Source organism: Chionomys nivalis, chromosome 10 (genome assembly GCF_950005125.1).
Source record: "Chionomys nivalis chromosome 10, mChiNiv1.1, whole genome shotgun sequence".
NCBI classification, from domain to species: Eukaryota; Metazoa; Chordata; class Mammalia; order Rodentia; family Cricetidae; genus Chionomys; species Chionomys nivalis.
This window is the reverse complement of record NC_080095.1, coordinates 17087370-17113972: the sequence shown is the minus strand read 5'-3', so window position 1 is coordinate 17113972 and position 26603 is coordinate 17087370. Positions and strand designations below refer to the sequence as shown.

General features: G+C 43.8%; 1 protein-coding gene and 1 long non-coding RNA gene across 11 annotated transcripts in view; one reads left to right on the top strand and one right to left on the bottom strand.

Moving 5' to 3' along the window:
* Ppp2r5c (protein phosphatase 2 regulatory subunit B'gamma) overlaps positions 1–26603 on the top strand; it is a 135619-nt gene that overhangs the window by 21529 nt on the left and 87487 nt on the right. For 4 of the 10 annotated variants that reach the window (XM_057783166.1, XM_057783169.1, XM_057783168.1 and 1 more), the window contains exon 3: positions 1952–2126. In XM_057783166.1, coding sequence (XP_057639149.1) covers positions 1952–2126 — 175 coding nt within the window. Of the gene's footprint in view, positions 1–1951; positions 2127–17689; positions 17710–24777; positions 24949–26603 lie in introns of those variants that run through there. The other 6 variants (XM_057783174.1, XM_057783171.1, XM_057783176.1 and 3 more) reach the window with 3 other exon arrangements.
* On the bottom strand, positions 17943–25187 carry LOC130883012 (uncharacterized). Its single transcript, XR_009057851.1, has 3 exons — positions 25129–25187; positions 23556–23741; positions 17943–17975 (listed from the first exon to the last, which is right to left on the bottom strand). It is a non-coding gene; the product is annotated as an uncharacterized LOC130883012 (long non-coding RNA).

The following is a 26603-nucleotide window of genomic DNA, read 5'->3' as shown; positions in this document are numbered from 1 at the left end:
ACCTTTTAAAGGTCTGTGTCACTTCTAAAACATCACCCCACGGATCAAGATCAGATTATAACAGACATCAAGAGCAGAGTCCAAGAAAGTACATTCTGACCCCAGCCTGTGGGAAGGGTACCCGGCCCCCACTCTCAGGTCAGAACCGCTGCTGCTGCTCTGGGAAGTCTCATTTTGGATCACCCTTTCTGTTTGTAGGCAGCTTGTTAAAAACAAAGCAGGCCCATATTACGCTTAGCAAACGTGCATTCAAGGACAGCAGATAAGTTGGGGCTTGTGTTGGTGTGGCTGGTCTCCATGGCCCTGTGTGGTCATGGGAAGGGGCTAAGGAATTTTGTATCTCCAGGTTTAAGCTTGTTGACTTTTCAGCATGTATATGTATGGGAGGGAAGATACACACTTGTGTGTATGGATGTCCTTACCTATGCATGTGTGTGTGTGGAGGCCAGAGGTTGACTTTGTGATCACTTTCCACCTTATGTTTTAAGACAGGGTCTCTCACTGAACCTACAGCTCACTCTTTCACATAGTCAGCCCGCCAGTGAACCCTAGGGATCCAGTCTGCCCCTTTCCACCCATGTTCCCCACCAGCACTGGAGTTACAGATAGCACACACAGCTTTTCCAGAGGTTCTGGGAAGTCTGAACTGGCATCCTCATGCTTAGGCAGCAGACCCAGTGAGCCATGTCTTCAACCCCACTAGTGGCCATCTGAAAGTGCTTCTGTACAGACACGAGTACCACTGTTTGGGAAGACAGGGTGCAGCGGGCATGCTGTGTGCACCTTCCCTTCACTGTTGGAGATGATGGCTGTCATTTCCACCATTGTCTACATGGTAGCAGGAAACCGCAGTGTGTCACATCAGCTGGTCATGCACAGAGATTCCTCTGACTGGGGGCAAGAGTCCACATAGCTCCCCAGGACTCCCATGGGGAGACGTCCACTGAACCTAGTGGCTCTGCTGTGTATTCTCTGAGTCTCCATTCTTCAGGAATATCTCACTGGACATGTTGAAACTGGCCTCAAGGAGGTTGGCTAGCCCTGAGGATCGTCATACCGTCAGAGATGTGCCTGCTAGGAGCAAAGATGAATAGTTCTAGGCTAAGGAAAGACACCTGTGTGCAGCAGACAGAATAGTGAACTTGGAGAACCTTCTGTCACAGGAGGTGTTTAGCTCTGTTCTCTCTGTTGCTTTTGTTCAATGATTGTAGGAGCAGATGCTCTCGCATCTTACAGTTCTAGAGGGCAGAGATTGAGCACAGGACCCAAGGGAAGGTGTGGCAGGGTGACGTGTCTGCCCCTCCTCTGTCTTCAAGCCACAGTGAGCTTTGTGTCTCTCTGACTCTTGAACTTCAGCTTCCACTATCTCCTCGCCTTCCCTTATTCCACCATCTTACCTCCCTCGTGAGGATCTTTCTGCTGACTTTGGCCATCTTGATACTCAAGGATCCTGTCCCTCTCTGGTGACCTTAGTTCATTTGCCAAGCAAGGTAACATAGTCACGCATCCTAGGTTATAGGATGTGACCATTTTTGTGGCAGTCATTACTTAGCCTACCACATTGTGGTAATATTTTAGAAGCTAACCAGGCAGGTGGCCTACACTTGTAATTTCAGCACTCAAGAGGCTGAAGCAGAAGAATCACCACTAGTTGGAGATCAGCCTTGTTATACAGTACGTTCAACACCAGCCTGAGCTATCGAGTAGGACTGTTCCCAAACAGGCAACTCCCAAAGAAATCAGAGGTCTGCAGGGGACATAGTAGCCTGTGGCTCTTGCAGTCCAGGATCGCTGAGGACAGAACATAAGCCTCAACCCCCAGCAGCTCCAGTTAAGGGGTGTGCAGGACACTGCCCCACACCCGCGTGTGTTTCCTTTATTTCACTTGTGCTGATTTAGCGGTCATCTTAAACAATCCATTTTACGTTTTGATTTCTTTTTGTTTTAAAAGCAGATAGCCAGCAGGAAAAACAGCCTGGTGGCTGTCCAGTCTTCGACATCCGCAAAAATAAAAGCCCCAGTCCCTCAGCCTGTTGTCGTCCCTGTGAAGAAAGACAAACGGCAGAATTCTTCACGCTTTAACGCCAGCAATAACAGAGAACTGCAGAAACTCCCGTCTTTAAAAGGTAATCCTGTTTGTCTTCTCAGAGTAGAAAGTTGGTTACTGGGAAGGAATGCTGTTTCAGAGCCTTGCTGGCTCCTTAGGGATCAGGTTTGTGTTTGTTTGTTGTTTGTTCTTCCTGGTTCAGTTTTTCTTGGTTTAAAGGTCACTTAACTTTCCTGAACTAATATTTTTAATTCCAGAGCTTTTGGGATAAAACTCTAATAGCTACATGTGTTAGAAGTACACTACACTAAGACAATAAGGAGAACTTTTTCAAATCCTAGCTATAAGTAAGCCAGCCATTTTTCTTTCACGTAATTCTCCGGCTTGTCTTAGAACTCCAGCCTTCAGAAGGTAGTCACAAAAGTCAAGGCAGACTACCAGCTCAGTGTTTTGCAAACTTTTGTGGACACCTGGGTCCTTTGCCTGAGACCAGCCAGGGAGTAGGGCCTTTCTCTTGGAACTGCTCTCAGTGGCACAGCCCCCTCTTTGTACCAGAGGAACATTAAACTCTTACGTTTTCCTCCAGGATGGCTCTGTGTTGGGGTGCTTATGACCTTGTCAAGGAAAATGGTCAAGGAACCTATAGTAAGATGTGATCCCCTGATGCTCTTTACATGTTCTGAGATCTAAGACCACTGTGAAGTAGCTATTAGACGTGTGTCATACCTGAAATTTGTATTGATACGTCTTTTTATAATTAATCTTGACTGAGTATGTGGAGAGCAGGAAGTTGACCTTTAGAGCTATGTTCCCAGAGCTCCATGCAGATGTGCCTGGGGGAGGGGAAGGTAAAGGCTTTCCCTCCATTTGCTAGCAGGTAGTTGGACCACCTCTGGACACAGGACCTGTTCTGAGGGGCATGGCACCAAGCAAAGGTCCCTTGCTCTTTGGATCCCAGTGTCTGGGTGCTGAGACAGTGAGTGACTGATGCGTGACTCCTCCGTGCATTGCCTCAGTAGAATCAGATATGTGGCATCTGGGTTGAGAAAAGCTCAGAATAACTGTGCTGAGCCTTGCTTTAAGGCTCAGCTGGTCCCTAGTGCTCGCTGTCATCGGGGCATGTTCACATGGTTCACACGCAGGTCAGAGCCCAGGAAGGATGCAGCATAGGCTGGACTGTGATTTCTATCTTAGGAGCTTTACACATTTCAGGGAATCTCTGTGCTCTGCGAGGCACCTCTTGGCCCACTGCTCTGTCTCTGCCTGTTGTTCTCCACCTCTGTCTCCACCTTTTCTCCTTACACCAGCTCTTTTTCTATAGCATCCTCTTTTCAGACCCGAGATGTACTGACGCAAGGACTCAGTGGTCTTTCCCGAAGGCAGCCCTCGGGTTTCCATGTACCGCTCTCCTGCCATCATAACAAGGACTGATGTGCCTGGGTTTCAGAAATAGTCAGATGTGGCTGACCCGTGTGCTCATGAAGTAGGCTCGGCTGGACGAAGCACGTTGTGATAATCTGTGTCTTCCTCTCGTAGTGGGTCCACGCAGTGTCACTCTGTAACAGCTATGTGGGGTTCTGAGTAGATCTTTTCCTCTCTTCCATATCTCCCTTCTTCTCTTTCTGCTCAGTACTCCCTCATCCCACCATTATTCTAATTAGCCTGTTTTTTATCCTTTTGTTTACTAAGTCAAATACTGAGTTCTCTTATTTTTAGTTTTCTAACAATATAAAGCCATGTGCTCTTCTGAGAATAATTTTAGCTCTACTCTTGGGTTTTTATTTTAACTTGAGGTTGGATTCCCCCTCTGTTTTTAGAGTTTCATTGGGACACAGTTCACATACCCTGAGATGGTCTATCATAAGTAGAAGTTTTAATTCTTTAATAAAAGTGAACAGGTGTGCAGTCATTCCACACTCAGTTTCTCTCAGCTCCTACTCCTCCCTGTCTACAGGTAGCTGTTGCTCTGCTTTCTGTCTCTAGATTTGAAGTCATATGTGGTCTTTTTTTTCTGTCAACCCATCTTATTTTGTATGAGTGTTTTGTGTGCACCACTTGTATGTAGTACCTGAGGAGGCCAGGAGAGGGCACCAGATTCCCTGGGACTGTACTTAGGGTGTTTATGAGTACCTGTGCAGTTGCTGGGAGTCTGACTCGGGACCTCTGGAAGAGCAGCAGTGACCTTAACCACTAAGCCATCTCTCCAATTCCAGGTGGATTTTTTTTCAAAGTGATGATTGATCCTTTTGTTTGCCAGTTTCTAAAGAGATAAGTCAGCCTTAGCCCCTTTCAAGGATTAAGAGTATTTTGCTTTATTTTACGATAATTTGATATCCCTATATAATATGTAACAACCCAACCAAGGCAATTAGTGTTCCATCTCCTTAAGCCTGTATCATTTCTTCTTTGTAGGTATTTTAAATCTATAATAAATTGTGAAAACTAGTCATCCTACGAAACTACTACTGGAACTTCGCTCTTATCTAACTATTGACACTATTATCCATCTCTATCCTCTAGTGACTGCCTGTTTCCCACAGGCTCTGTGAGATCAGCTGGTTTTGCCATCACTTTGTTGTTCTCAGTAGAACAGAACGTGCAGCCTTTGTGTTTCTATCCCTGGTGTATTTTACTCGATGTCCTTGTGTTGTCACAAAAGAATTTAATTTTTTATGGGTCACTAATAAAGACTCCATTTGGTGTGTGTGCCACATTGCCCATGCCCATTCTTTTTCAGTGGCTACCACAGTTGATACCTGTAGTTGGACTTTCTTTGGCCCACCCGCTCCCGAGGCTTTATTAATTATGAAAGCTTGGTCTTAGCTTAGGCTTGTTCCCAACTAGCTCTTATAATTTAAATTAACCTGTTTACATTAATCTATGTTCTGCCATATGGCTCACTATCTCTCCTCCACACCATAAATCCAGCTTCCTCCACTTCTCACCACTTCTCACTGTGAATCCCCGTCTCTCTGACTCCTTTCCAAGGTTCCTGTCTCTGCCCAGAAGTCCTGCCTGTCGCCTCCTGCCATTCATCTTTTCATTAAACCATTCAGAAGGTGCCTTGGCAAGAGACATCTTCACAGTGTACAAAAAGATTATCCTTGTCTTGCCTGCTGAAGCGGTGCTGCAGTGGGCATGGGCTCTGCATGACTCCTTTGGATATATCATGGAATGGGCTCTGCTGGGCAGCTCCACAGTGGCTGTGCTAACTGTCATTCCTAACCATCTTTCACATCTTTGTCAGCATTGTTGGACTTTTTCCTTGAACAACCGGCCAGGGAGGAATGGTACCTCTGTGTGAGCTTTGATTCATACTCCCTAGATTTGGATCATTTGCTCACTTGAATGAGCTAGGGAGGGATATTATCAGTTAAGTTCCATGTATGTCTGGATTCTGTCCCGTTGGATGACTTGTTAGTGCACCTGTTCTGTCTAAAAGTTGTCTGTGTACTTCTCAAGCTTCCTGCTTTGCTGTGCTACCATTTGTCTGCCTTTTCTTTGATTGCTTGTACTCCTGGGGAATCAATAATGAGAACCACGCCCACACAGCATCTCTACTTCTCTAGCAGTTTCCTGGTTTCAGAACCTAGATTTAGATTTTTGATCCATTTCAAGTTAATTTTTATATATGAGAAGAGACAGGAGTCTAGTCTCATGCTTCTACATGTGGCTGTCCATTTTGTTAGCACCATTTAGCTAGCAGACTGTCCTTTCCCATGGCATATTTTTCAGTTGACGGTGTCTGTGGACTGATTGATAGGTTTTCAGTTCAGTCTTATCAGTCTGTGTATCAGTTTTACACCAGTGCTGTGGTACAGCTTTCTAGAATATATTTGGAATGGGGTTCTTTGCCTCTTCCCATTTTGTTCTTTTTGCTCCCAGTTGCTGGGGTGGTGTGAGAGCACAGTTCAGTGGTGGAGTGCTCATCGAGACTACAGAGCCCTCCGATTGTCCCAGCACCACAAGGATATTTTATGGTTCTGTGCAGATTTTATGCTTGTTTTCCTATTTCTATCTCTGTGAAGAATGTCGTTTAGTATTTTGATAGGAGTTACATTGAACTGGTCAGACTACCTTAGATAGTATAGGCTTTTGTATAATAATGTTCATTCAGCCAATCCATGGACATGGGATCATGATCTTCCATCTTGGGGTGTCTCTTCCAATTTGTTTTATTACTGCTTTTTTTTTTTTTTTTTTTTTTTTTTTTTGATTTTTCAAGACAGGGTTTCTCCGTAGCTTTTGGCTCCTGTCCTGGAACTAGCTCTTGTAGACCAGGCTGGCCTCGAACTCACAGAGATCGCCTGCCTCTGCCTCCCGAGTGCTGGGATTAAAGGTGTGCGCCACCACCGCCCAGCTTATCACTGCTTTTTAACTGTGTCACTTTCCTGGTGTAGTTTATTGTTTATATCTGTTATGGATGGGGTTTTCTTTAGTTTTCTGCAAATTTGTTGTCAGTACCTAGAAACGACCCTAGAATTTTTGTCTGATTGCTTGCTTCCGGTTTTGAGGTAGTCTCAATGTATTCCCCAGGTTTGGACTTGTGAGCCCAAGTGATGGCTCCCGAGTAGTTGGGTCTACAGGCATGTGACATCACGCTCAGCTTACACTGACTTTTCTTTTACTGTACCATTGATTGAACCAAGGACTTTATGCATCGCAGGAAAGTGCTCTGCCACTGAGCTATACCCCCAGCTTTATTTTTCCTTTATTATTTTGCAATATAAATTCACTAATTTGGCCAGGCTATCCTTAAACTTACCTTGCAGTCTGAACAGGCTCTGAATCTTTAGTGTCCTGCCTTAGCCTCCTGCATAGCTGAGATTATAGTTTGTAGTGCCAGGCCTGCCTTATACTCGTTTTTTAATGTTGATTTTGTGTTTGGCAATATTACTAGATTCTTATATCAAATTTTTTTCTTTCATCAGTTTTAGTAGGTATTTATTAGTGGAACCTTCAAACTTTCCTATATAGAGACTGGAGAGGTGTCTCAGGAAGTGCCAGTAAAAAGCACTGACTGCTCTTTCAAAGGACCCAGGTTCAAGCCCCAGCTCTTACATGACAGTTTCAGGGACTCTGTCTTAATCATTGATCTATGGCTGTTGCTGTGAAGAGACACCATGGCTCTTTTTTTTTTCCCAAGGCAGAATGTCTCTGTGTAACAGTCTTGGCTGTCCTGGATCTCTCTTGAAGACCAGGCTGGCCTCAGACTCACTGAGGTCCGCCTGCCTCTGCATCCCAAGTTCTGGGATTAAAGGTGTGCACCATCACCACTGACAACTATAGCAGCTCTTATAAAAGAAAGCATTCATTTGGGGCTGGTTTACAGTTTCAGAGGTTAGTCCATAGTCAGCATGGTGGGAAGCATGGTAGCATGCAGGCAGACATGGTGCTGGAGAAGGAGCCGAGCGAGAGTTCTATATCTAGATTCACCGACAGGAAGAGAGGAGGAATGACATTCTGGACCTGGCTTGTGCTTTTGAAACCTCAAAGCCCACCCCCAGTGACACCCTTCCTCCAGCAAGGCCACACCTCCTAATCCTTTCAAGTAGCCCAATTTCCTATGAGCCTATGGGGGCCATTTTCATTCAGACCACCACGGGATCCAGTGCCCTCTTCTTACTTCCACAGCACCAGGCATGTATCTAGGTATATCATATCTGGGAAGGCCAGAAGAGAGTATTGAATCCTCTGAAACAGATGTTACAGGTGGTTGTGGCCTACCATGTGGGTCCTGGGAACCAAACCTGGGTCTTCTGCAAGACCAACAAGTGTTCTTAGCCACTGAGCCATCTCACCAACCCCCATTTTAAGTGTTTTTAAAAAAGCTTTAGCCAGGTGGTGGCAGCGCATGCCTTTAATCTCAGCACTTGGAAGGCAGAATGAGGTGGATTTCAGTGAGTTCAAAGTCAGCCTGTTCTACAGAGAGAGTTTCAGGACAGCTAAGACTACACAAGGAAACCCTGTCTTGAAAATCCAAAAGAAAAGAAAAGTTTGTTGGTGATTTTTTTGTATTTTGTTCATTTATTCATGGATAAAATTGGGTTGTTAAAAGTCCTCCAGTGTTACTGTATTATGAATATAACCTGTCCTTACAGATCTATCAAGCTGCTATATGCCTTTGTGTATTCTGCTGTAGAACACACATGTATGTCTAATTATTATGCATTCTTATTGAAGTTATCCCCCACCATAACATAATGATGTTTTAAGTCTCTTTTTAGAACTTTTCTTACCTCACTTCTCTTTTACCTGGTGTAAGTGTAGCAGCTCCTGATGATTTGGGTGTAGATCTAGTTTTCTGATCCTTGAACTTTCCGTCTGTTTGCTTTCACCTGTGCAAGTGTGTTTGTTGGAGATACCATGTAGGTTGCTCTTGTTTTTTTAATGTCTCTTGATAATTGCAGAATTTAATCCACTGTCATTCAAGGTGATTATTATTAGGTAGGAACACAGTCTTGGCTTTCTGCTAATCAGCTGGTTGCATGACATTGTTTTTTCTATATCTCTTACTGTTTATGTTTTGGTGTTTTTGTTTTTAGTACTGATACTTTAATAACTGCTCTTCTAGTGAATTTGACTTAGTCATTTTTTGTTCTTGTTTTGCTTCTCAAGATAGGGTTTCTCTGTATAACTTTGGCTGTCCTGGAACTTGCTCTGTAGACCAGGCTGACCTTGAACTCACAGGGATCCACCTGCCTGGGATCCCTGTGCTAGGATTAAAGGCATGCACCACCATTTAAGCATTTTGTTTTTATTATTGTGGCTATCTTAATGTTCCCCAGTGTAGGAGTTCTGAAACCAGATGTCTGATGGTAATGCATTCCCTCAGTTTTTTGCTTCTCTTGGAGACCTGTGTTCATCATTCTGAAGAATAGCGCTGTTGGGCATGGTGGTTAATCCCAACAGTGGTGAAAATGAGGACATCCCAATGCACAGTCCATGGGAATATGAAGTGGTATGTCCACTCTGGAGAACACTCTGGCCATTTCTTCTAAAGCTAAACAGAAACTTAACATACAAATCTGTAACCCACTCTATCTACACAAAAGAAATGAGAATATATGTTCATGTAGACTTACATGGGTGGTCACAGAGACATTATTCATGACAGCTAAAAAGCAACTCAAATGACTATTCACTGCTGAATGGAAAAATAAAAACGGTATTAGCCATGTAAAAGAATATTACTCAGCATTAAAAAGAAACACAGCACTCAACACAGATGAGCCTCAACAAGCATTACACCAAGTGAAGAGCCATGTAAAAGACCATGTGTTGTGCATGCAAGAATCCGAGACCCAGCAATGTTGTCCTTTTGAGACAGGGTCCCACTACATAGCCCTGCCTGGCCTGGAGCTTACTATGTAGACTAAGCTGACCTCAGATTCACAGAGATCTGCTTGTTCAGCCTCCCAAGAGGTGGGATTAAAGGCGTGCACCACCCAGCCCCCCATGCCCACCATTCTAGATGTCTTTAACTTGATCTTATTGAAATGTAAATGCTTTTTGTGTTTGGATATGAGTCCTTTATTTCTCCCCCCTCTCCAGACAGGGCTTCACTGTAGCTTTGGAGCCTGTCCTGGAATTAGCTCTTGTAAACCAGACTAGCCTCGAGCTCATAGAGATCTGCTTGCCTCTGCCTCCTAAGAGCTGGGATTAGAGGCGTGCACCACCACCGCCCGACTTATAAGTCTTTTATCTTATCATAAAACACAGTCATCACTGTTAAAAAAAATTAAATATAAAATGCACCCTTAATTCCCATTGTTCTCATTAATAGGCACAGAATCATTCTGTTTCTTTGTGATAAGTTTCTGAATATTTGTTCTCTGTTGTCTCATTGATACTCTTCAGATTTGTCTCTATCTGCAGTCCTCCTATGGACCTTTTAATTTCATATGTATTTTTTTCATTTCTGGAAGTTCTAGTTGATTTTTTTAAAAAAAAATTTTAATTTGCCTTGTAGGTTGGGGTGATGGCTTGGTTGGTAAGAGTGCATGATATATAAGTATGAAGACCCAAGTTCAGGTCTCCATGTAAAATGCTGGGTATAATTATGCCTTCCCGTAGATCAGCCTCCAGGCTCAGGGTTGGGAGCAGTCAAGGATATGACAGAATCACCAGGGCAGCTGGCCACCTACCGAGGTGAAAAACAGAAAGTTCTAGGTTCAAAGATATCCCCTGTGTTGAGGGAATAAAGGGGAGAGCATATAGAGCACATACACATGTACACACATGCATACTGTGCGTATATGTACATACATTCATACACTGCAAACACGTGTACACATGGGTATACACACATGTACACACATGCATACTGTGAGCATATGTGCATACATTCATACACTGCAAACACGTGCACACATGGGTATACACATGTACACACATGCACACTGTATGCATATGTACATATATTCATACACTGCAAACACATGTACACATGGGTACACACATGTACACACATGCATACTGTGCGTATATGTACATACATCCATACACTGCAAACACGTGTACACATGGGTATATACATGTACACACATGCATACTGTGCGCATATGTACATACATTCAAACACTGCAAACACGTGTACACATGGGTATACACATGTACACACATATATACTGTGCACATATGTACATACATTCGTACACTGCAAACACGTGTACACATGGGCATATATTGGACACACACAGGTACACACATACCCAAAAGAAATGTCTTATAATTTTAAAATATTTTGCTACCCTCTTGCATGTGCTATCAAGCTTGTCATTTCTTTAAACAGAACAAACACTGGTGTTTTCCAGACTATGTCAGAAAAGACCAAAACTGGCAATTGTGGTATCTTGCTCAGAATGTCTTATTCCTGTGTGCCTCGTTATTTTTTATGATGTGCTAATCGTCATACTCAATATTTTAAATAAATTGAAGTCTAGAATGAAAACCCTTTAGCAGAGGTTGGTATTTTGTTTTTTTATTCTTTAACCAGAAACTTTTTGCCAAATGCTTGCAGTCTGGGAGTTCCCTAAAACATGACCCTTAACTGCTAAATAGTCAGCCAAGCTAGCTGCTCCACTCAGTGCCCTGCTCACCCCTGTAGTTGCTCTAAGTGGAGCCTCTGTTGGCTGGAGTACATCACAAGTGACACTGTGTAGCTCGGGTAATGGCATCCTCATTGTGGGAGATACATCATCTATGGCAGCCGAGCAGAAGTGAGGACAGGCTGCACCCCCAAGCGAAGGTGCCAGCAGAGTGATCTCTGTCGTGCAGTCACATCCCCCTGTGTAGTGCAGAAAGCACTAGGAATAATTTGTGAGGAGCATCTGGTGTCCTGCGTGCAAGTCCCCATCAGCTGTACAAGGCTGTTAGCTCAGGCCTTGCTAACCCTTCTGTCAGGAGCCATGTCCCCCCCAAAATTATTATAGGAATCACCGCCCTGAGGAGTTTTGCAGAGGGCTCTACTTCCCAATTGTGTTGAGAATTGTTTTATTGACAAAGCCTATCCCACACCCAAATTAACTGTTAATAGAGAGCTATCTGTTAGCGGAACCCGCCTCACACTCTAATTATCTAGAGAACTAGGTGTGTCAACTTGTGAACTCCTGGCAGAGGAATCGTGACCTGACAGATCGTAACCTCTTGGCCTACGTGACCGGCGTGGACCACATGGCAAGATCCCGTGCCCCAGCCCCCCAAGCTCCTCATCCAGGGGCTATATAAGCTGCAACCATGACGCTAATAAACGGAGGCTTTGACAAGAACCATGCTTGGCCTTCTTCCTGTCTCCTGCCCATGTCTTTCAGGTGGCACCTCTCCGTGACCCTGGAATAACTGACCAGCCAGGCGGGTCACAGACCCTAGACAGAGTGACCCGCCAAGGTGCTCGACAGTGGCAGAGTCAGTAGTGGAGCCCGCTAACAGACATTCGTTTTCCCACCAACTAGATGTGTGAAAGCTAGAGTAAGCTTCATTCTGACTTTGGGTTAGCAATTTCCCTTGGATGCCTCCTTAAATTTTCCTTTTGTTTACTGTCACTTATTTTATGTATGTGAATGATGTGCTTCATGAATTGGTGCACAGACATGTGCACCATGTCTGTGACTGGTGACTATGGACGTCAGAAGAAGGCATTAGATCTCCTGAAACCGGAGTTACAGGTGGTTGTGAGCCACCATGTGGGTACTAGGAATCAAACTCGAATCCTCTGCAAGAGCAGCGAGTGCCCTTAACCTCTGAGCTGTCTCTCCAGCCCACCCTGTGTATCTTGGGACACGTCTTCACTTACTTTTATTTGTGTGTTTTTGCACATGTATGTATGTGAGATGTGTGTTTGTATGCATATGTACATTTATGTGTGGAGCATTGGTGTGCATCATGGAGGTCATAGGCAACTTCAGCTATCAGCCTTCACCTTCCACCTTGTTTGAAGCAGGGTCTTTTGTTTGATGATACACTGAGCTAGCTGACCCAAGGGCTCTCTGCCTCTGCCTCCCGTCTCTCCAGAGCACCACTGGAATTACATTTTTACATGGCCTGGTGATTTGAACTCAGTTCTTCATACTTGCATGGCAGGCACTGTACTCACTGAGCATCTCCAGCCCCTTACTTACTTTTGATGCCTCAGTTTCTGTTATGGTGAAATGTCTCCCAGGCTCATTATATACCTTCTTGTCTAAAGCCTGAACGTAGCTGTTTTTCAGAGTCCTGATTCCTTTCAGTGGAGAACGCTATTGAAGGTCAGAAGCCGTGTGCATGATTGGGGAGGGGGTGCTCATTGTTCCTGGGACACAGTACTTTTAACTTAAAGGGAAGTCAAGTATACATTATTTTAAATAATGGATTCACTTAATATTTTCTATTTAAATTTTACACTATAATGTTTGATTTTCTAGGATTTTCAGTTTTCTCTCTTTGTTTTGTTTTGTTCTTGAGACAGGGTTTCTTTGTGTAGTCCAGGCTATCCTAGAACTAATTCTGTAGACCAGGCTGGCCTCGAACTCTCAGAGCCCTCTGCCTCCCAAGTACTGAGATTAAAGTCATGTGCCACCACCACCCGGCCCTCAGTTTTATCTCTTATTAATGGAAAAATCTTAATTTCTCACCTTAATATAAATGTGACTGTGTTCTCTACTAAAACAACTGCAGCATCAGTAATACTGACATTATTATAGACTAGAATTTGAATTGATTCATCTTATTGTAGAAAGAACTGTTGACATTTGAATTGGGGGCCCACTAAAATTTTAAATATCTGTTTAATGGGGTTTCAGGTACAACTCAGTGGTGAGGTACTTGGTAAGACCCTGGATTCCATCTTAGCACCACATGGTGGGAGGAAGTATCCTTGAGAGGGTTGGCTTTGTAGGGTACTTAACAGTCTCTTATTTAGGTGTATGCTGTGCCTTCCTGCTTTCTGAGTTCGTGTTCGTCTCCTTCAGGGATGGTTTCTGGTTCCCCTCATGAGGTCAGTGACACTTCTTGTGTGTTGATGGCTCAGATGCTTGGCTGCTGTTGGTGGTGTAAGCCGGGCCTACTCTTCCATGTCTTAGAGACAGTCGTTGCTTCTACAAAAGCTATTGCTTTTTGATTCATGCTTTCATATCACACTCCTCTTCTGGCTTTCCTTAATCTGTACAGTGTCTTTTTAGGTTGTTTGGAATGTCTGGGTGTCTAGTTAACTCTCTAATACACATACAGAACCCCCCTTCTTTGATTAATGCTTACACCGCCCTGTGTCTTTCCTCGGTGTCATTATATGCTCCACGACGGTGGTGAATGTGGCCGTGCTTGCCTTGTTCCGGCATTAGTGGGAATGGAAGGCACAGCTCTCAGTGTCACCTATTACTCCATTCTGTGGGTTCTTAAACTTTTTGAGCAGCACAAACAAATTCTTCTATAAACTTGTTTATAAAGTGTTGTTGTCATTGTTCATGTTCATTCCTTAAGCTGAATTCAAAGAGAAGTAGTGTTTCAGAAGATGGCAAAAAAAAAACCATTACAGATTTTGTCCACAAAACTTCCAGTGTGTATGTGAGATGCCGGTCCCATAGTGCTTGTTCACCACTGAGCAGTATAAAAGCTTCAGTCATTTGCTGCGTGAAAGAGTATTTTGCATTTTAATCTAAGAGGTTGATTACAGTCTTCAGACCCACTCATTGAAAGATTAGTCTGAGTCAGTCCCTTCATTTGGCATTTTTGGGTCTGGAAGGTAGAAGTGCTAAATGTAACGAGACACACATTTGTTGTTGTTGTTGTTGTTGTGTTAAGTGACTTACGAGGGCAGTAAGTTATTCATGACTTGTTTCTTGAGTCTGTTTTCTGTGTTTTAAAAACAAAAGGTCAACCAGGTGTGATGGTACACACCTTCTAGTCCCAAAAGTCAGGAGGGAGAGGCAGGCAGAGTTGGAGGCCAGTGAGTGTCATAGTGAGACCCTGTCTCAAAACAGTGTCAACCAGACTGAAAACAAAGCCAGGAGGAGGCTAGTGTGGACCTTCAGTGAGCTGCAGGCGAGTCGCTGAGTATTGGATCTTTGTGAAAAGAGCCCTTCCGTCCCAGAACTCCTCAGACTGCCTGTTGAATGGCAGGAAAATGTTGCCTTCCCTTGTGAAAGCTCAGTACTCCACCTTCATTCTAATATAGTTGAAAGTTTTTCTGTAGAAGTGCATGTTCTCACTGCTTAGAAATGTATTCTGCTTATGTTTCCAGGGGTTGGCCTCTTGCAGGGAACCCTACACACACAAGTCTTCTCTAATGCTCCAGTTCTTCATTTTCTCACTGTTTTGGTGCCGTGTCTTCTCTTGATGACCCATATGCCCTGGTAGGTAGGTGCCAGAACACAGCAATTTCTTAACTACCTGTGGGGTTAGAGCATAGGAACCAGTGAGCGGAGAGGTGACCACAGGTGACTCCTGGCCATGCCCTAAGTAATAGCCAGCAGCTTGACAGACAGTTGAGCCTGCAGTCAGCCCCTCTGCATTCTGCAGGCTGCCCTCCTCCCCACATCTCTCCCTTGAGCTACTCAGCCTTTCCAGGTGACATCCCAGGTTTCTAACTACCCACACCAGCTCACATTTCATGTGTTTTGCTTAAGCCTTCTTCATCACTCACCTAGATTTCTTTAAACCCTTTAAATTCAGATCTTTCTCAAACATGCATGTGTGCAGTGTGTGTGTGTGCATTCATGTGTGCAGTGTGTGTGTGTGCATTCATGTGTGCAGTGTGTGTGTGTGTGTGTGTGTGGCATCCACCTTCTGTTCACTCTTTCTAGCTAAAGACCCGATTCCCGCAGCGGCCTGCCTCCCCCAGAGGTGGACTATGACCCACCAGTTCTACTTCCCAATGTCTCCTGAGCTTCCCTGACTCAGACCTTACCTTCATCTTGAAACTGTGGCAGAGTGTACGTAGCATGCTCATCATGTGACCCACACACCACAGGTGCAGTCAGCAGCATTCAGTGCATTCCCACCTCTGTCCATACTGTCTTCCGAGACTCTCATCATCCTTGCAGAAGCTTTGCCCTGCAGTAGATTCCCCTCTGTAGTGGTCTCCACTGTGCTCCATCTCTGGAGTTTGATGGCTGCAGGAGTCTCATATAAGCAGAGTCCTCCTGCATCTGCCTCACTTCACTTAGCAGGAGCCCCGAAGGCTCACCAGAACTTTCCTCCTTCCTAAGGCTAAATGATGTTGCATTGCATGTTCTGGGTACTTCCCTCTAGGAAGCTGAGGAAGAAAGTGTTCAAACATGCTACCCTTCACCATATGCTGGCCGTTGTCCCCAGTGTCCAGGGGCCTGTCAGTACAGATCCAGGAAATCATGGTGGATTTGCTGTAGGGAAGAGCTCTTGTAGCTCCGGCCTGTCCTTCCCCATCCCTTTAGCATTCAAGGAGACTGTGTGATGTCACCTCTCAGGATGCCCAGGTCCAATCAGTCTCATGGCTTCCTTCTCTTTCTTCTGCCTTGGGATCCTTCTTGAAAATGAGATCAGTTGCTTAGCTGATCTGCTATAGGACTGGCGAGGGTGGAGGCAGACTACACAAAATAATAAGTATGGGAATTCTGAGATGCTTGGATACTTTCTATATAGTCCGTGGTTTCCTGTATTCTCAGAGCATAAAAAAATGTGGGTACCTGCCCTGGTCTGAGAGGCATTCAAGTGAGGGCTGGGGAGATGGCTCAGTGGTTAAGAGCACTTAACTGTTTTTCCAGACGTCCTGAGTTTTCCAGAGTCACATGGTGGCTCACAATTGTCTATAATGGGATTTGGATTCATTTTTCTGGTGTGCATGAAGACAGAACACTCATATACATAAAATACAATGAATAAATAATTTTTTTTAAAAAAAAAGGAATTTAAAGTAAGCCCAGATCTGTACATAGGAGCTGGAGTAGGCAAGCTTTACTTCCCTCCCCAGAGATAAGCTCTCCTGACCCTGTTCAGTCACTAGAGACTTGCTCAAATCAACAGGGCCATCAGAGCATGTCCCTTTGTCCTTGGTGCTGGCAAGGCACTTCCCTGGCAGCCTTGGCAGAGCTGCATACTAAGAGAGCTTTAATCTGTCTAAGGAAAGTCTATTTTGAACTACAAGTGAAGCCAGAGTTTTTAGGTTATAAACTTCTTACCCAACAAGACCCACAATAGCCATCCTCACACAGTTCCCAGGAGTTTTAAAAAATGGCACTAGCCTTCCTAATGCCAGCACACTGCCATTCCAGTACCACAGACTTCCAGGTTAAAATGCCAGATTGGAGAAATGCCAGATTGGAGTAGTTGAGAAAGAAAAACAAACCTTTGACTAACTTTAGAAATCAAGATTTGAAAGTTTTATTCAGAAATACTACCAAAAAATAAAATCAGTAGGATGTATTTATAGGGAGGGTTTTATTTATTTATTATTTTGTTTGTTTGGTTGGTTTTTCGAGACAGGGTTTCTTTGTAGCTTTGGAGCCTGTCCTGGAACTCCCTTTGTAGACCAGGCTGGCCTCGAACTCACAGAGATCCGCCTGCCTCTGCCTCCCCGGAGTGCTGGGATTAAAGGCGTGTGCCACCACCGCCCGGCTAGGGAGGGGTTTTTTATTACTTTGTTTTGTTTTTTAAAAATAGAGAATAAAACATTTTCAGGAAAACCAAGGAATACAGTCTTAAAAGGTCGCTTAAAAGAAATCCCACAGTAGCTCAGAATTGAGAAATAGATGGTTATTTATTTAGGGGTACAGTCACAAATAAGAATCCTCTGCTGGAACGGAGAACCGGAACAGAACAGAATGAGAGGCGGGGGGAAAAGAGGCTGGGCGCATGCTCTGTCTGCATCAGCATATATAGTACAAGAGGCCACGTCCTGGTAGGCGGGTTACCACTAGCTGTAAGACTTCCTACAGCACCTAAGGCCTTTTCAGGTCTTTCATGTAGTACAAAGATTCTATACCCAGAAATCTACACAGAAAGCTGCATACAGCTCCACTGGCTTCTTTTCCTGTAGGAGGCCTGCTGTGCTGAGCTGACAGCCACCATCTTGGCATTAGTTCCAGCCCTTCAGAGTGCAGCCCCAGCCTAGGAGGCCTGGAAAATGTTGAGAAGCAGTGTAGAAGGCTCTAGCACTGGAGACACATGGCAACTGGAAGGCGCACACCCCTGCATCTGCCAGCTGTAGAGAGGTCTGCTTCATGGCCGGGGCAGTGTTGTGCTTGATGTGGTTCGGAAGCATGCCCCTCTTAGTTTTGATGTGGTTCGGAAGCATGCCCCTCTTAGTCTTGATGTGGTTCGGAAGCATGCCCCTCTTAGTCTTGATGTGGTTCGGAAGCATGCCCCTCTTAGTTTTGATGTGGTTCGGAAGCATGCCCCTCTTAGTCTTGATGTGGTTCGGAAGCATGCCCCTCTTAGTTTTGATGTGGTTCGGAAGCATGCCCCTCTTAGTTTTGCGCTGCCAGGAAGAGACATAAAGCCAAGTGTAAGCTGGGCGGTGGTGGCGCACGCCTTTAATCCCAGCACTTGGGAGGCAGAGGCAGGCGGATCTCTGTGAGTTCGAGACCAGCCTGGTCTACAAGAGCTAGTTCCAGGACAGGCTCCAAAACCACAGAGAAACCCTGTCTCGAAAAACCAAAATAAATAAATAAATAAATAAATAAATAAATAAATAAATAAATAAAGCCAAGTGTAGCCAGGGGCTCTCTATTGCCTGTCTGACATGTTCTTGCAGTACACTGACGAGAGCACCCTCCAGACACTAGCCTGGGAGAGAGACCCATGCCCCCAAGTCGGTCAAGCCCAGTGGTTGCCCCAGGCTTAGTCTCCTAAATGGCTTTGTAAGTCTTGTAAGTGGCTTTGCTGTGTCAGCCAAGGGGTCTTCCCGGTTTACAGTTGATAGACAGATGTGTTCCGAGAGGAACAATGGCTGCAACTGCTTGCATTTGGCCTTGTTGGGACCGGGTTTAGTGGCATCCTGCCAGGGTTCTGCACTTTGGGTTTGAACTCAGCAGGGCAGCAGAGTCATTATGAATCTGGGCCTCTCTGTGACAGGTTGGGGCATGTGTTGCTCCATGTCCAGACAAGAAGCCTCCTGGGCACTGAAGAACGTTCCCTCTTCCCAGGTGTCCTCTCTGCAGCCCCTTTGCAGCACTGACGTGACTGCTTTAGCAGTGTTGAAAAACAGTGAAGTCTTAGTCTAAAAGAGCAGCCCTGTGTAACTGTCACCCATTAGTGACCTCCACGGCAGTGAGAAATTGTATTGTCCTTTCCACTCATTTCTGATTTTTATACATACATATTTGATGGCTGTGTAAACTTGAACGGCCTATCGCAGTCCCTTTGACATTAAGGTAGTTTACAATAAGTGTTTTACAATCATAAATAAAATGTCATAGTCTCAAAGAATAAACTTCTTGCTGGCTGGTGGTAGCCCACACGTTTAATCCCAGCACTTGGGAGGCAGAGGCAGGCGGATCTCTGTGAGTTTGAGGACAAGCTGGTCTACAAAATGAATTCCAGGACAGCCAGGACTGTTATACAGAGAAACCATTTCTCCAAAAAGGGTTGGTTGGTTGGCTATTTAGGTTTTTTTGAGACAGGGTTTCTCTGGAGCTTTTGGAGCCTGTCCTAGAACTTGATCTTGTAGACCAGGCTGGTCTCGAACTCACAGAGTTCTGCCTGCCTCTCCCTCCCGAGTGCTGGAATAAGCTTATCAAAGAGTTAAGAAACTCTTTCTACCCGGCAGGAATAAGCTTATTAAAGATTTAAGAAACTGCTCCACTGGAAACTCTAAAACACTCAAAACAGAGATAGAAGGCAGCACTGAGTGAGGGGCAGCCTGTGCTTTGGCTTGGAAGACTAGGGTGGTTAAGAGGTTAATGCTATCCTAGTGACCTACAGATGTAGGCAATGCCTAACAAAATATGAATGATGTTTTATTGGGAAATAGAAAAATTCATCTTAAAATCTATTGGAAAGAGCAAGAGATCCCAAATCTTGAAAAAGAAGGAAATGATTAGAGGACTTATGCATTTTTATTTTATTTCTTTATTATGTGTACAGTGTTCTGTCTGCCTGTATGCCTGCAGGCCGTTTTGAAAAGGGCACCAGATCTCATTATGGATGGTTGTGGGCCACCATGTGATTGCTGGGAATTGAACTCAGGACCTCTGGAAGAGCAGCCAGTGTTTTTAAAAGCTGAGCCATCTCTCCAGCCCACATCTTGATTTTAAAACAACAAAGTTATATTGTGGTTTTCCATAATGACCCCCAAGACCAGTAGACTATATTGGAAAGCCAAGAGTAAATCCAGTTCAAAGGGGTGAGTACTGGAAACTATAAGTCCACAGGCAAAAGACAGAAATTGAATCCTTAGCTTTCACACAGACAGAATTTAACTCAAAATGGGTCAAAATCCTAAATCTGTGAACCAAAAGTATAAAAACCCTTAGAAGAAATTGGGAGGGAGCTGGAGAGATGGCTTTGTGGATAAGAGCATTGTCTGCTCTTCCAAAGTTCCTGAGTTCAATTCCCAGCAACCACATGGTGGCTCACAACCATCTGTAATGAGGTCTGGTGCCCTCTTCTGGCCTGCAGGCATACATATAGACAGAATATTGTATATATAATAAATGAATGAAGGAAGGAAGGAATAAAGGAATTGGGAGTAGGGAGTTCATGATATTTGATTTAGCAATGATTTTTTGGACACAGTGTTAAAAATTATGTGTAATAAAAAACTAGGTAAATTGGACTATGTCAGAGTCGAAAACCTCAGTATATGCAGGGACACACAATCTGCAGAATGGGCAACCTGTAGAATAGAAGAAAATATTTGCAAACCATCTACCTGATAATGGATTAATATCTAGACCATATATGAAGAACATGAGCAACAACAAAACAACTTTATTTAAATATATAAAAGATGTAAGTTGACATTTCTCAGAAGAATATACACAAATGACCCATAGACCCATAGATACAAGCTCAGCATCACTGATCATTAATGATGCAAGTGAAAATTATACTGACACCATACACAAAAAACAGTGTTGCTGACAATGTGTATTGTATTTTGTACATCAAATAGTACCAGCACTGTAAAAACAATATGGAGGCATGTTGTAAACTTTAGAGTGGTCTTACTGCAATTTCACATCAGGATGCATAACCAAAAGGATCTAGAACTCCGAACTGTACAGGTGAAAATGGTTAAGATGGGGCTGTACAGGTATTTGCTGCAAAGACTACGATCTGAGTTCTATCCTGAGAAGACCCACAGGTAGAAGGAAAGATCTGGTTCCTGCAAGTGGTCCTCTGATGCATGTCATGATGTGTGTGGGCACACACACACACACACACACACAGCTAAATGTAATAAATCTTTAAGAAGTTGAGATAATAAATTTCATGGTGTCATATTTTAGCATGATTTTTAAATATGTTCTGAATGAACTGTTTCATTCATGGTTATTTTATTTCTAGAATTGATTCTTAAAGTAAAATTACTAAGAAAAGCTTCTTTGTACCAGAATTGAACTTTATTTTCTAAGACAGTGAGCACAGTTCGTAGCTCTGTTGTCAGAGCTTCTCATATGCAGGTACTGTCATTTGCCCACTAGAGTTGGGCAGCTGGGATGACTCATTGAGCAGAGGTGCCCCTGCCAAGCCCAGCTTCTGTCCCCTGGGGCCCACATAGTGGGAAGAGAGAACTGACTCTAAGCTTCTCTGACCTCCACATTGGTGCTGTGACATGTGTGCACTAAATAAATACAGACAAAATAAATAAATGTAAAAAGATTACTGTTGAGTCAGGTGGTGGTGGCACACATCTTTAATCCCAGCACTTGGGAGGCAGAGGCAGGCAGATCTCTGTGAGTTTGAGGCCAGCCTGGCCCACAGGAGCTAGTTCCAGGACAGCTAGGGCTATTACACAGAGAAACCCTGTTTTGAAAAAACAAAACAACAACAACAACAAAATATTGTTGACCTAACAGATAAAAAATACTTTCTGACCATTCTTTTTACATGAACTAGATCATTTAAATCCTAAAGGCTTAATGTTTTTCTAATACATTTTATTGATCGGTATTTATATTTTTGGGGGGGAATCTCTAGAAGTTTGGGGTTATTTCTGTTTTTTAAATTAATTATTGTGGAACATACAAAATAACTAGCTTCAGATTTGAGCAGTCTCCATCAGGTGTTTGTAAGTATCCTTCTCTAGCTGTAGAATGATTCTTCCAGTCTGAAAGCTGTGGGAGTTGGAGTAGTTGTGATTTGCTTTGTTTGCTTATCTAATTCATACCAGGTTTATTTTGGTGTGAGAGAAGATTTCAGTTGACTTTTCCTGCATATAATTTAGCAGCTGTCACCCTTCTCCAGTCCACTGACACGGTTTATTGTGCATTGCCTGAGTGTGTCTGCTGGGTTGGTCACTGCTTGTGTCCCCCTGTTTTTCCTCTCATGTGTGCCTGGTCACACTGTTATAATCTATTGACTTTATAGTTGGTGGCACCAGCCTCTCTCTTCAGAATTGTCCTCATTCTTGTATTTTATTTTTTCTAGGTAAATTTTAAAATTATTTTATCATTTATCTTGGAAAATAAAGAGACCCATCTGGACTTTGAGTGGAAAAGAATATCAGGCATTTAGTCAGGCTCTGACTCGACTATCTTTACAGATATCTGTACCTCCAGCTCATGAACACATCTCCTGACTGTTAGATTTTTTTCCCCTTTCTCCTGTGTGTTTATATTTTTAGAGGTTTGGGGGCATCTTTTTGGTTTTTCTTTTTATTTATTATTATTTATTATGTATACACTATTCCTCGTGCCTGTACACCTACATGCCAGAAGAGGGCACCAGATCTCATTACAGATGGTCGTGAGCCACCGTATAGTTGCTGGGAATTGAACTCAGAACCTCTGGAAGAGCAGCCAATGCTCTTAACCTCTGAGCTGTCTCTCCAGCCCCCCCCCCTTTTTGTTTTTAAATAGAGTTCCACTATATAGTCTAGTCTGTCATAAACTCCTGCTCCAGCTGAGTGCTGAGAGTACGGCGTGCCCCATCATCCCATCTGCAGTATGTTTTATCAGTGATTTCCAGATTATAGTCTTAGAGTTCCTTAAAGAACTACTTTATATGCATACAGTTTCAAAGAGTATGGGAGAAATCACTAATAAAGTTTGAAATCCTTTGATCTAAGATCATTAGGAAAAATACATCAAAAAGTGTCTTCACTTTCTTTGCCTTTGAACCTGTCTATGTTATATAAAGCTTGTAGGCATCTTCTCCGCTGTATTTCTGTATGCCAGTTCATCAGCACAGCCATAGAGTGTGCACATCCCCATCTCACCCCCTATGAAATCGTAAATTATTGATAGGCAGAGTACAAGAAGTATTTGCTTGTGGACCCCATTGCTCTTGGTATCTGAGTTCACCTGGCATCACTCCTTGAATGAGAAGGTGATAGTGAGGGAAGTGTGCCTCGTCCTCAGCACCGTCTGACTGGGGAAGAGGGATAAACTCTCTTGAGAGACAAAGTGGGGTCAATTGAGAAACTCCTGGGGACAAGTGGGCAGGCGGAATCGCTGGTGTAGCCTATATATGCAAGTGCTTCCATGTTCCAGGATTGCTAGGACTGAGGTGTAACTCATGGCAGCTCGCTGGCTTGGCGTGCCTGAAGCTGCAGTTCCATCTAGCCCTGCAAGATCCTCCCCTCTGCCAAGCTGTAGAATCCCACAGCCCCTTTGGCTCTGAGGGAAAGAGGGTAGGGATACGAATAGGCTTAGATTTTTTTTTCTCCTGTTGAATTGCCTTAACAGTTACTGAAAACGTAAAATCTATGTTCTCATTGGTGAGGTAGGGTCCAGTAATCACCTTGAATGGGTTATCCGTTCATTCACTACAATTATTAGGCTAGACACATAGAAGTAACTGACCAGCATGTCAGGTGTGTTTAAGAGTTTAAAGGGCTCTATTTATCTTGTTCTTGAATTGAGCAGGTTATAAAATGGCACAGCATACTTACAGAAATGTTTATTTTTCTATGAGGTGAAGCATCTTTCAGTTCTGCCAGAGATCCCTTCTATTTTCATATTTGCTTCCCTTTGGACCTAGCGGTAACATCCTTTTTGTAGAGAAATCATCTCGCCAACAGCTGACAGTGCTCCAGTTTGGAAGTAGTCTTTCTCCTGAGAGTAGATTTCTACATTAACTTAAAAAAAATGATACGAATAGTAGCATAACAGAAATAAATGAAAATTTAATTTTGAATGTAAAGAAAGCAAAACTTAAAGAATCTAACATATTAACATTTTTAAACTACAAAAACTAGAGGTGGCCAGATTGCTCAGCAGGTAAAGTTACTTGCCACCAAGTCTGGAGACCCAGGTTTGCTCTCTGGGACCCATATTGTGGGAAGAGAGAACTGTTTCCCTGTAATTCATCCTGAGCTGTGGAGATACACACACACACACACACACACACACACAATAGATAAATAAATAAACCAAATCAGATTTAGCATTTTAACTTATGTCCTTTCCCCCCATTCTGTGCTCTTTAAAAAGTCTCATAGTAGTACTTCTTGGCTATTGGTTAAGCAGTTCTTTCATAGATTTTTTTTTTTTAACCCTCATTTGAGATTGGGAGTGAAAATGTCTCAGCAAGAAAATTTTTGTCCTGATTATAAGTCCCTCATTTGCCCTTTTGGTAGTAAGGAGGAGGCAGAACACTAATGCATTGGGGTTTTGTAATATTCACATAGCCGTTACTTTTTTAAAAACTGTGTTGCCAGGACACAGAATGCTCCTAAAGTGAGTCTTATGGCTCGGGGGTAGAACATAGTAGCCGGTTTGTCTAGAGAGCACTAGGTCCTAGGTTCAACCCCTGCATTAAAAAAGAAAAAGAAAAAGAAAAAAAAAAAAAGAAAGAAAGAAAGAAAAAAAAAAGCCGTACTAAAGGAATGAAATAAGAGCTGGGGGGTAGAGGGTACAATACAAGCGCCATCCACTGAGAGCTAGGATCCTTGCCTAAAACTTAGTGAAAAATGAAGACCGTAGAAAGCCGGAAAATGCCCAGGCTTTCCGTGCACACACACTGACAGCCAACAGAACGCTCTTTCCGTTTGCAGGCTTTTTTTTTTCCAGTGTCATTTTAAGTTGCAGTTTCTGGCCAATCAGCGAGCTCCATGCCCACTGACATCACGAAGCAGCCAGTTCCCTCCAGCTGCAGAGAGCTTCAGTTTGTCTTCTTTTTTTTTTTTAAACTAAAATGGAGGCTGGTTTCTTGCCTTAAGGAGTACAGCGCCCTTCCCGCTGGAGCCTAGATGTTGACATGTAATAAGGCGGGCAGCGGGATGGTGGTGGATGCGGCCAGCTCCAACGGGCCTTTCCAGCCCGTGGCCCTTCTCCACATTCGAGGTGAGTTATTGTGTGTTCTACTGACCGGAACCTTCCGTGGGTAGTTAATAAATGGCTATTGTGCTTTGGATAGAAAAAGCAGGAAGTCTATCCAGCAGTACCCCCTCCACATTGATGGGACTGCCCCTGAGCAGACCGGGGTGTCCCCACCGATTGGTGGGCATTCTACACGTTACTTACAGGGCCTGTGGCTCAGGAGGCCTTGCACGCAGAGTTCAAAGCTGGTTTTTCTGCTTTCTGCCTGCTCTCCCATCCCCCCCTTTCGAGGCTGTGCTGATGTCAAAGGATGTGAAGTCACTGCCTGGGGAAGGAAGGAGAGGCGGGCCGGCGGCCGGCCTGGCCAACTTGTCCGCTCTCAGAGTTTGTGTTACCTTGGTGTCGGTGTTGTTTAATACTGTAAGGGTTTTGAATTAAGGATGAACTTCGGGCAGAATGTACAGGATTGATCAGAAGAGAACTTCCTTTTGGAGGATGTGCACTCTAGTCCTGCAGCCGGAAGGGAAATATGCTTCTGCTTGAAATCCTAAGATCTGCTGGTCTTCTGATTTTAAATGTTAGCTGTTAGCTTTAGTGCAGCCTTAGGAAGTGTTTTGCATTTACAAAGGCTTCCTTAAGATTTAAAAGGGCAACAAGTTTTCCGTGTGTATATAGGTCACAGGAATGCCCAGACTGTGGGAAACAAATATGTAGCTTTTTCTCCACCCTCCCCCTACCTTGAGATGCTGTAGCAATTGGGTTCCACGATGACTAAATGTAAGACCGCCAGGAAGAAGCAGAGGGTGACTACAGAGAACAGAAGATGCCTTAGCTGCAGGACTCAGGCGGCTATTTGTATTTTGATTTTGAATCATTGGCTAGTTAGCAGTAAGGCGACTGGTTATGTGTAGAAGGCCAATATTAACACATTTAAGGTAACAGTTGTTGGTTTTTTAATTTTATATGTATGTGTGTTTTGCCTGCATCAGTGTATGTGCACCATGCATGCCTGGTACCCCCAGGGGGTCAGATTCTCTAGAACTAGAGTTATGGATGGTTATGAACCACCATACAGGTGCTGGGAAAACTGAACCACCATCTCTCCAACCCCAACAAATTTGGTTGGTGAGGCTTCTGGTTTTTATTAGGCACTGATACTCTAGTTCTTCTTTGGATTATGAATTTGTTCTAAAATAGCATCATTTGGTTTTATATTTTATAAACAGAATCTTTAATTTGTGAGGGCCGTGTTGTTAGTTCCAGACTTTATTGTGCCTATCTTGGAGTTGTCCTCTCCTAGTTTACTATCTAATTGTTGAGGAAAGTAGTGAAGCACCTGGGGGACTTGAAGGTTTAAGAAAAGGTAACCTGTAGCAATCTAAAACTTGCTTGTAATGCAAACAGGTGGGCTAGCTCCTAATTTTAAATCTCAAAGAATGCTTGATTTCCTCATAAAAAAAACTTCTTTAAGCAAACACCTTAACTTTTGTCTTAAACTTGCTGTAAGCACTACTGTAAGCCTAATGCTAAAGATCATTTAAAATGACTGGTATGCACCCCTTCCCCAGGAGCCCTGCCGGAGAGGGATGGAGAAAGGACAGAAAGAAATGCCTCCTGGGCAGGCAACTGTGGGGAGCACAGGGACTTGAGGTACTGGGAAGGAAGAACAGGCCCTTTGA